The sequence below is a fragment of the Suncus etruscus genome, chromosome 19 (genome assembly GCF_024139225.1).
Source record: "Suncus etruscus isolate mSunEtr1 chromosome 19, mSunEtr1.pri.cur, whole genome shotgun sequence".
Lineage (NCBI taxonomy): Eukaryota > Metazoa > Chordata > Mammalia > Eulipotyphla > Soricidae > Suncus > Suncus etruscus.
The window spans coordinates 10,307,714-10,319,015 of NC_064866.1; the positions used below are offsets into that span (position 1 = coordinate 10,307,714).

Here is an 11,302-nt window from a genome sequence, read left to right on the forward strand (position 1 = left end):
CCCCCCATCAGATAAGGGGCTAATATCCAAAATATACAGGGCACTGACAGAACTTTACAAGAAAAAAACATCTAATCCCATCAAAAATGGGGAGAAGAAATGAACAGACACTTTGATAAAAATGAAATACAAATGGCCAAAAGGCACATGAAAAAATGCTCCTCATCACTAATCATCAGGGAGATGCAAATCAAAACAACGATGAGATGCCATCTCACACCACAGAGATTGGCACACATCACAAAGAATGATAACAATCAGTGCTGGCGGGGATGCTGGTGGGAATGCCGTTTAGTACAACCTCTATGAAAAACGATATGGAGATTCCTCCAAAATCTGGAAATTGAGCTCCCATTCGACCCAGCTATTCCACTCCTAGGGATATACCCTAAGAAAACAAGAATACAATACAAAAACCCCTTCCTCACACCTATATTTATCGCAGCACTATTCACAATAGCCAGGCTCTGGAAACAACCAAGATGCCCTTCAACAGACGAATGGCTAAAGAAACTGTGGTACATATACACAATGGAATATTATGCAGCCATCAGGAGAGATGAAGTCATGAAATTTTCCTATACATGGATGTATATGGAATCTATCATGCTGAGTGAAATAAGTCAGAGGGAGAGAGAGACACACACACACACACACACAGAATAGTCTCACTCATCTATGGGTTTTAAGAAAAATAAAAGTCATTTTTGCAACAATCCTCAGAGACAATGAGAGGAGGGCTGGAACTTTGAGCTCACTTCATGAAGCTCACCACAAAGAGTGGTGAGTGCAATTATAGAAATAACTACACTGAGAACTACCATAATCATGTGAATGAATGAGAGAACTGGAAAGCCTGTCTAGAGTACAGGTAGGGTTGGGGTTGGATGGAGGAAGATTTGGGACATTGGTGGTGGGAATGTTGCACTGGTGAAGGGGGGTGTTCTTTACATGACTAAAACCTAATCACAATCATATTTGTAATCAAGATGTTTAAATAAAGAAAAAAATAGGGCCCGGAGAGATAGCACAGTGGCATTTGCCTTACAAGCAGCCAATCCAGGACCAAAGGTGGTTGGTTCAAATCCCAGTGTCCCACATGGTCCCCCGTGCCTGCCAGGAGCTAGTTCTGAGCAGACAGCCAGGAGTAACCCCTGAATGTTCAAACCATTAAAGTTCAAACCAAAAAAAAAGAAAAGAAGGGAAGAGAGGGAGAAGAAAATGAAGAAGAGGAGGAGGAAGAAGAGGAAGAATAGGAGGAAGAAGAATAAGAGAAAGAAGAGGAGAAAGAGGAAGAAGAAAAAGAAGAAAAGGAAAAAAGGAAAAAAGCAAGACCGAAGATTTATTTTTAATTTCTTTTCTTATAATAATGTCTTTGTTTAGGCACTGTGATTATAAACTTGTTTGTAGTTGGGTTTCAGTTAAAAAAAAAAAAAAGAGTACAAGAGTCCGCATTTAGGGGCAGGAGAGGTGGCGCTAGAGGTAAGGTGTCTGCCTTGCAAGTGTTAGCCAAGGAAGGATCACGGTTTGATCCCTCGGTGTCCCAGATGGTCCCCCCAAGCCAAGGGCAATTTCTGAGCGCTTAGCCAGGAGTAACCCCTGAGCATCAAACGGGTGTGGCCTGAAAAACCAAAAAAAAAAAAAAAAAAAAAAAAGAGTCCACATTTAGTTGGCTCTGGTGTTGCATTTCTTCCCTCGGGCCTAGCATTTACTTACTGATCACAGTTTGCTTTGAAAATTGTTTTCCAGGATTTTCTCCTGTTTGCGCAGATACTTTCACACCCCAACATTTACACACAAACACACACACATACAACATAAAAAAATAGAACAGGCTTCATAGAAGGTCTTATTAGGTATATTAGCTAGTGGTAGGCCCAATATTTATTTGGTTATAGCAGCCAAAAGGTACTGCGATTTCTGAATTGGCTGCACAGACAGAAAAACAGAAACATAAATAACAATAATTAAACTATGTCTTTTATCTATGTAGCTTTTGCTATTGGCTATAATAAAATCTGATATTAGGATATAAACTAGTATACATCATCATCATCGTATCACCATCTACAACATACTAGGAATTTCATTCCTCCCTGATTCTGTAAAAAACATCATATATATTTATATTTTTTATACTCTCCAGGTAACAGTATGAATTGGTCTACAAAGCAATCCCTACGAACTATTTAAGAGACAGATGGAAATTATTGATGATCAATATCCTGCAAAAGAGGTAAACTTTAAATTTGATATTGCCCCCCCCCATCCCTTTTCTCTCATTTGATTTTGGTCAAGGGATTTCAAATTAAATGAAGGACATAACTTCTTCTTTTTTTTGTTTGTTTGGGTTTGCTTTTTGTTTTGGGATCCCACTCAGACTCACTCCTGGTGGTCCTTGGGGACTATATGATATGCCAGGGATTGAAGCCATGTTGGCTATGTGCAAGGCAAATGGCCTACCTGTTGTTTTATCTCTCTGGTCCCATTTTTACTTCTTCTTGGAGGGCAGTTTCTAAACTCGGTACTTTAGAATACTCTCAGCTCTCGCAGTGGTCTTCAAACTACAGCCCGAGGGTCACATATTGTATTTGTTCCCATTTTGTTTCTTCACTTCAAAATAAGATCTATGCAGTGTGCATAGGAATTTGTTCATCGTTTTTGTTTTTACTACAGTCCAGCCCTCCAACTGTCTGAAGGACGGTGAACTGGCCCCCTGTTTAAAAATTTTAGAACCGGGGCCGGAGAGATAGCATGGAGGTAAGGTGTTTGCCTTTCATGCAGGAGGTCATCAGTTCGAATCCCGGCATCCCATATGGTCCCCCGTGCCTGCCAGGAGCAATTTCTGAGCATGGAGCCAGGAATCTGAGCATGGAGCCAGGAATAACCCCTGAACAGTGCCGTGTGTGACTCAAAAACCACACACAAAAAATTTTTTTAGAACCAATGGCTGGCAGTGATCCTCAAACTATCCCTATGGCCCGCGGGCCACATATTGTAATTTGTATCTGTTTTGTTTCTTCATTGCAAAATAAGATATATGCAGTGTGCATAAGAATTCGTTCATGGGCCTGGAGAGATAGCACAGCGGCATTTGCCTTGCAAGCAGCCGATCCCGGACCAAAGGTGGTTGGTTCGAATCCCGGTGTCCCATATGGTCCCCCGTGCCTGCCAGGAGCTGTTTCTGAGCAGACAGCCAGGAGTAAGCCCTGAGCAACGCTGGGTATGGCCCAAAAACAAAACAAAACAAACAAACAAACAAAAAAAGAATTCGTTCATAAGTTTTGTTTTTACTATAGTCAGACCCTCCAATGGTCTGAGGGACAGTGAACTGGCCCCCTGTTTAAAAAGTTTGAGGACCCCTGTGTAGAGGGTCCTTATGGTAGTGCTGTGGACCATGGGATGAGGGCCACATGCATGACAACTATCCTCATTGGGTACCCCATACTAGCTCTCTACCTCTAACTTTTTATTTCTTATAGTAATGAAATCAGAACATTAGATCTTCAGTTGGGCCTTGCCTACACATTTTCAGAGAAGTGGCCCTTTAGAAACGTATCTCTTAGTTTATCTTCTTTCTATAGTTCTAGCCATATTTAGGAACAATGGAAATGACTGAAAGGGCAAGCTATATTCAGACCCTATGTTTAATGCCACGTTCTCCCATGTGGCTCTGAGTCTTTCCTCTTCTAAGAATACAAATCATTTTACTAGGACCCACTCGAATCCTGTAAGATTTTTTTTTTTTTTTTTTTTTTTGGTTTTTGGGCCACACCCGGTAACGCTCAGGGGTTACTCCTGGCTATGTGCTCAGAAGTTGCTCCTGGCTTGGGGGACCATATGGGACACCGGGGGATCGAACCACGGTCCGTCCAAGGCTAGCGCAGGCAAGGCAGGCACTTTACCTTTAGCGCCACCGCCCGGCCCCCGAATCCTGTAAGATTTTACCTGAACTATTTCTCTGGGCCCTGAGTTCTATTATTTGGAAAGAACTCTAACTCGAAATTTAAAAAAAAAATCCATATATTTTCAAAAAGTACTACTTCTCAATCATATATATTCAAATATCTCATTGTCATTAGTTTATAAAACTCAGTCTCCTATTTCTTAAAGGTTCCTGCAAAGTATTCAGTTCCTCAGCAAAATTCTGCTCTCGAAGAAGATGACTATTACTCTTCTAATTTACCAAATATGTGAGTACAATTTGATGCATGTAAATGTTGTCTAGTTAGCCTGGAAGGCCAAGTTCAAGCTCCTAACTCGTTGAAATGCTAAGATAAAGACACAGAATAAGGCCTCCTTTCATATGATCCATCATTACTTTCTTTTTATTTCAACAGCATCAAAGAAACAAAAGTCACCAATCAACAGAGCAAACAAAGGATAAGGGAGACAAAACCAGAAGCACCTACCATTGAACTCACAGCTTCTAAACTAAGTGAGAAAGATTTACTTCTGAACCCTACAAAAGAGTGTAGCTCTTCGGAGGTTTTGAAACTTAATAGTGATTGTCACCAAAATGCTAACACAATAATAAAACGGGAGAAAAAGGCATTTCCAGGAACCGGAGAGTTTTTCCAGAAACATCAGAGTTTGGACTTGAGCTCCATTTTGCTGGAGACATATTCTAATTCTAAATCTGTGAATGCAGCAGGAGGATATTTGCATTCAAAGGGCTTGATAACACGGACCAAATCAACTCCTTTTGAATTTATCCAGCAGAGAGACACAAAAGACTTGGGCAGGAAGGAACGTTTTTTTAACTTGGCTTCCCAACATGCAAGTCTTGAGCAGGATCAGAAACTGATGCATGTTTCTTCAGCAGAACTGAATTATTCACTATCACGCAACTCTAAGCCCCAAATGTGTAATGTCTCTGAAGAATGGCACAAGTCCCGAGCTTTCATTGCCAATTCCTACATGTGTCTAGCAGAAGATCCTTATTTTTCCTCCATGTCTCTGCCGGTAGAGTACTGGCTCTAAATGTCGCTGGATTTTACCCGAAAAGCCAAATGAGACCATTTCACCTTGTCCTTTGTTGTCAACATCCTGCTAAACTCGTTTTCATCACAATTCATCAGGATCTTTAGCACCAATTTCTCCCTACCAATTTCCCTCCACCAATTATGCCACTACCAGTGGACCAAGTGATAGCAGTTGTAGTAGGTGAGTGCAAAAAACAAACCACCACCACCAACAACAACAACAACAAAACGAGGGCATTTTCATTTTCACTTGCTGCTGTTATTTTGTTAGGAGAAGTGGGGGGGTCAAACTGGTGGTTCTAGGGAACATATCCAGTACCCCCACCCATTCAACCCGGGGCCTCATACATAACAAAGCAATGGTTTGTCTACCACTGAGTCATTCCTCCGGATTGCTCAATTTAACTTTATTTTTATAGAGATTTGTGTTGATTCTCATTTTTTTCCCTTCCTTGCTCATCTTTGCATCTTTCTCCTTTTATTTCATCTCCTCAAAGAAATGTTTCAGGAGTTTTACTCATGTAATAATTAAAAGCAGCAATTAAAAACATGCAATATTTTTATAAAGTATAACAGTGGACTTAGTCAGATGGGGTACAGGAACTCCATGTCGACAGAAGTGGTTCTGAGAATATGATCCTCACTCTTAGAAATGTATGCACACATTTCTAAGCTTTAGTAAGGAATTTCCTTTGAATGTAATGGACTTAGATTTGATCTATAGCATCACATATGGTCCCTGGAGCCCAACAAGAGTAATACCTTAACACAAGAGCCAGGAGTAAGCCCTAGCTTACTCTTGGGTGTGCCCCCCCCCCAAACAAACAGAAAAGTATGTCAAAAGCCCATGTCAACTCTTAACACATAGGAAAACAACTTCCCAAAAAAGAGCAGAAAATATGTGATCAATCTACTACCACATAGTCATTCAGAATTTTAATTGCATAATCAGATGGCTGTAATGAGTTGAACAGATTGCTTAGAATATTGATTTTTGTTCCTGCAGAAACTGGGTATAGGACCTGATTTCCTGTTGTGTGTTTGTAGTACTTGCATAGATGAGAAAGTGTTCAGTAGTCTGTGTGGAATTTTTTTTTGGGGGGGGGAGAATGATACACCTAGTGGTGCTCAGGGGTTACTCCTGGCTCTGTGCTCAGAAATCACTCTTGGCAGGCTCAGGGGACCATATGTGGAAGCTGGGGATCTAGCCGGGTCAGCCTGCATGCCGGGGCAAATGCCCTTATCGGCTATTGCTATTGCTCTGTCCTCCTCTGTGTGGATTTAAAAGTGAGTGATTTAAAAGTGGAAATGATCGCGTCAGAAGTCATTATAAAAGTTTGATGCAGAAAATGACGTAAGAAAATCAAGAGCTGGGGCTGGAGAGGTGGCACTAGAGGTAAGGTATCTGCCTTGCAAGCGCTACCATAGGACGGACCTCGGTTTGATCCCCAGTGTCCCATATGGTCCCCTCAAGCCAGGAGTAACCCCTGAGCATCAAACGGGTGTGGCCCAAAAAACCAAAAATAAATGAAAGAAGAAAGAAAGGAAAGGAAGGAAAGAAGGAAGGAAGGAAGGAAGGAAGGAAGGAAGGAAGGAAGGAAGGAAGGAAGGAAGGAAGGAAGGAAGGAAGGAAGGAAGGAAGGAGGAAGGAAGGAAGGAAGGAAGGAGGAAGGAAGGAAGGAAGGAAGGAAGGAAGGAAGGAAGGAAGGAAGGAAGGAAGGAAGGAAAGAAGGAAAGAAGGAAAGAAGGAAAGAAGGAAAGAAGGAAAGAAGGAAAGAAAGAAAGAAAGAAGGAAAGAAGGAAAGAAAGAAAGAAAGAAAGAAAGAAAGAAAGAAAGAAGAAAGAAAGAAAGAAAGAAAAGAAAGAAAGAAAGAAAGAAAGAAAGAAAGAAAGAAAGAAAGAAAGAAAGAGGCCCGGAGAGATAGCACAGCGGTGTTTGCCTTGCAAGCAACCGATCCAGGACCAAAGGTGGTTGGTTCGAATCCCGGTGTCCCATATGGTCCCCCATGCCTGCCAGGAGCTATTTCTGAGCAGACAGCCAGGAGTAACCCCTGAGCACCGCCGGGTGTGGCCCAAAAACCAAAAAAAAAAAAAAAAGAAAGAAAGAAAGACGAAAGAAAGAAAAGAAATAGAAAAAAGAAAGAAAGAAAGAAAGAAGGAAAGAAAGAAAGAAAGAAAGAAAGAAAGACGAAAGAAAGAAAAGAAAAAGAAAAAAGAAAGAAAGAAAGAAAGAAGGAAAGAAAGAAAGAAAGAAAGAAAGAAAGAAAGAAAGAAAGAAAGAAAGAAAGAAAGAAAGAAAGAAAGAAAGAAAGAAAGAAAGAAAGAAAGAAAGAAAGAAAGAAAGAAAGAAAGAAAGAAAGAAGAAAAAGAAAGAGCTGGGGTCAGAAAGATAGCAAGCTGATCAGGTAAAGGGCACCCTATATATGTCCCCTAAGCACTGTCAGGAATGATTTCTGAGCTTAGCCAGGAGTAAGCCCTGAGCACAGCAGGGTGTGCCGATTCCCCATGATCCTCCCATCAAAAATAAAGAAAAACAAAGAGCCAGGTTAGCTTTTATTTTCTGCAGAATTGAAAGGGGTCAACACTCATTAAGGCTCTGGATCCTGACGTTCAGTCCTGTGGGACAAGCCTGAAGTTCAGTGTCTGGCTCAACCATACAGTGTTTTTGAACCCCTTAGTGCTGAGGTCAGCAGGACTGTACTGGGTGGTATTTTGGGGTCCATATCTGTGCCACCCTTAGAGCTATTATTGTCCCAGACTCAACTTTGTCTTTCTTGGTATAACATCAGAAATCTAAACATTTTACCTGCATAGGAAGCACAGAGATTTTGCTCAATCACATTATACCTCAGCTGTTTTAATACAAATGTATAGATATGTAGCTTTGTTACAGAAATATTCTACATCATTTGACTTTTTAATCATATCTCACAACTCAAAGGAACTTAGTTTTTCTAGATTCCATCTCTAATAGGAATCATGAAAATGATCCTATTTCACATTACAGTAACATTGGTACTTCTGCCATCTGGTGGCACTTTCTTATAGAGCATTTAAATTTTTTTGTTAAAATTATCTCTTTTTTTTTTGGTTTTTTGGGCCACACCCGGTGATGCTCAGGGGTCACTCCTGGCTGTCTGCTCAGAAATAGCTCCTGGCAGGCACAGGGGACCACATGGGACACCGGGATTCGAACCAACTACCTTTGGTCCTGGATCGGCTGCTTGCAAGGCAAACGCCGCTGTGCTATCTCTCCGGGCCCAACATAAAATTATCTTTAAAATAGTGATAGAGCCGGGCGGTGGCGCTGGAGGTAAGGTGCCTGCCTTGCCTGCGCTAGCCTAGGACGGACAGCGGTTCGATCCCCCGGTGTCCCATATGGTCCCCCAAGAAGCCAGGAGCAACTTCTGAGCGCATAGCCAGGAGTAACCCCTGAGCGGCACAGGGTGTGGCCCAAAAACCAAAAAAAAAAAAAAAAAAAAATAGTGATAGAAATTTAAAAACATGAAATCAGTGTTTTGTAAAACAAATCAATACCCATTATTATTAGCATTTGTAAAATGAAGATGAATGTAGGACCAGAGATAGCTCAAAGGATTAAAGTACATGCTTTGTATGTGGGAAACGTGAACTTAATCGCTAGCATCTCACAGTCACCCAAGCACTGCTAGGAGTGACCCCCAAAAGTGTCAGAAATAGTCACTAAGCACCACTTGAGTGTGTGTCCCCCAAACCAAGATATAAATTATTTATAAATTCAAAATAAAGTGATAGAGCTACTGATGTATCTGAGGTAAACCACTTGCTTTGCATGTATGAAGTCTTTAGTATGGTTCATGGTATTGCCAGAGAGACTCTTAAGACATTTATGATTTATATACTCAGTAAACTGAATCTTTGTTATCTCAACTATATTTAGAATATATTCTATTCGTGTAAAATTAAAATCACAAACAACCCATTGCTTCTAAATTAATGTTTTACATTAGTTGAGCTGATAGTAAATAAAATACTTGCGATCTCCTAAAATATATCTTGGAAGGAAAGGACAAATATGTTAAGCTTGCAACTGAAAACAAGGTTTATTTTTCTGTAAACATATATTTTCTTTAAGAGTGGGTTAGGGCCCAGGCCATTACTACTCTTCCTAGATTCAGAACTGCTTGAGCCCCTCAATGCTTGAGTCCCTCATGAGGGACACCCTGGCATGTTCAGGGACCCAAGTGACACTGGGAATTGAATGTGGGGCCTCTACATGCCAGGCATTTGCTCCAACCCCCAAATTTATCTTCCAAGTCCTACCTTAAGTATTTGTAATAACGTTTGTTGAAATTTACATAAAGAATAGCATGTAAGAATTTTCTTTGGATTTTTTTCTAATTAAAAATTGTCATTATATTTCTGGCATTTTGGATAGTAACTTCTCCACGGATAGATGAAGAGACCCCCCCTCCACTTCCTGAACGGACACCCGAATCTTTTATTGTTATAGAAGAGGCTGGTGAGTACAAGTCGTTGAAAGTAATGTGGTCCCAATTCTTCTCAAGTCCTCCCAATGTCCTGTGTGCTGAGTTAATTTTCTAGAAAAATCACCACTCTCCTAAAAATTGAATCTCTGGGCCCGGAGAGATAGCACAGCGGCGTTTGCCTTGCAAGTAGCCGATCCAGGACCAAAGGTGGTTGGTTCGAATCCCGGTGTCCCATATGGTCCCCCGTGCCTGCCAGGAGCTATTTCTGAGCAGACAGCCAGGAGTAACCCCTGAGCACCGCCGGGTGTGGCCCAAAAACAAAAACAAAAAACAAAACAAAAAAAAAATTGAATCTCTGTTATTGTTGTTTTTTTAAATGTTTTTCCAGGAGAAATCTTACCAACTGTTCCCAAATCCTTATCTTCAGCTCTGAAGACAAAAATTGGAACATCCCTGGAATGGAGTGGAACAACTGAATCAATAAAATTTGATGATACTGTGAGACTTAGACCAAGCAAGGTCAGTAGCTTTTTTTCAGACACTATTCATTTGGATTCAACAGATTATAGTTACTCCCTGTTTTCTTAACATCTAACCCTCAATAAATATTAAGCAGATACTACTTATAAAACAATATCTAGAAGTCGTAGGGGATAGACAGATATATGAAAAGTATTAGCTTTAAGAAACTTACAATAGGAGCCAGAGAATAGTATAGCATAGCAGGTAAGGGGCTTGTCTGGCATGTGACTGATTAGGTATCTGGTACCTCATTTAGTTTCTGTACCTGCCAGGAGTGATTTCTGAGTGCAGAGTTAGGAATGAGTTTTGTGTGCAGAGCCAGGAGTAAACCTTGAGCACCACTGGGGGTGGCCCAAAACAAAAAGGAAGGAAGGAAGGAAGGAAGGAAGGAAGGAAGGAAGGAAGGAAGGAAGGAAGGAAGGAAGATGATCTTGAGATCAGTGATCAATAATATACACAAAAGTACTTATTCTTATGTGTGCTGATTGATTTGTTAATGAATATATTATCAATGCTATAATGAGAGATAAAAGATTTAGAAGTTGGTAATCCCTCCAAAACTGGGGAGTATATATGGAAAACATTGAAAGAGTAAATAGTTGAAAAATTAGGCCAAAACATTTTCTTAAGTAGGTAGTTTGCTCATGGAGTTATTTTAGCTGGCTGTGTCATGTTAGCTTGTGATAATACAGTAATTTTTAAAATAAAAGCTATCAGAGCAGAGCCATAGCAGTGTGAGGACTACCTGGGAGGCTTCTTAGAGAAAAAAGAAAAGGAAAGAGAAGAAAAGTAGAAATCAGAAAAGTCATTAAAAGCTAGAGAGAGAGTACAGTGGCTAAGATGCTTGCTTGGCATGCGGCCAACCAGGTTCAATCTCCAGCACCCCATATTGTCCCCCACATCTGAAAGAGTGATTCAAGTGCTAGAGCCAGAATATAAACCCCTGCCAGGTGTGGGTTTGGCCCTTCCGTGGCTCCCAAATTAAAAGTCAATAACTAAGTAAATCTTGGAAGTGCCTACAATTACAATACTAGCAGGCAAATATATATGTAATTTGATTCGAACCAATGGTCTTGTCATACCAAGTAGCCCACATTGAGCTACGTCCCCTGATTTTATGCCTTTCAGTCCTACTTTAAATATAGAAGTAATTATCATTAATAAAAATTTGCACACAGGTAATTATTTTAATTCAGCAATTCCCAGAGCAAAGAACAATTGGCTAGTAGTGGAACTAAGTCCAATGTCATGAAGTTATTCAATTACAACAACTTTAATTCCAATAAAAATTTTCAGAAAATGGGGCCACAGTGATCGCATAGTGGG

The 11,302-nt window shown here is 40.6% G+C and overlaps 1 protein-coding gene across 1 annotated transcript in view; it reads left to right on the top strand.

Moving 5' to 3' along the window:
* The window catches only part of PTPN22 (protein tyrosine phosphatase non-receptor type 22), a 71,776-nt gene that overhangs the window by 40,000 nt on the left and 20,474 nt on the right, over positions 1–11,302 (top strand). Inside the window, 7 exon segments of the mRNA XM_049765706.1 lie at positions 2,154–2,177; positions 2,180–2,236; positions 4,114–4,193; positions 4,341–4,965; positions 4,967–5,162; positions 9,403–9,486; positions 9,843–9,917. Of these exon segments, the coding sequence (XP_049621663.1) occupies positions 2,154–2,177; positions 2,180–2,236; positions 4,114–4,193; positions 4,341–4,965; positions 4,967–5,162; positions 9,403–9,486; positions 9,843–9,917 (1,141 nt within the window).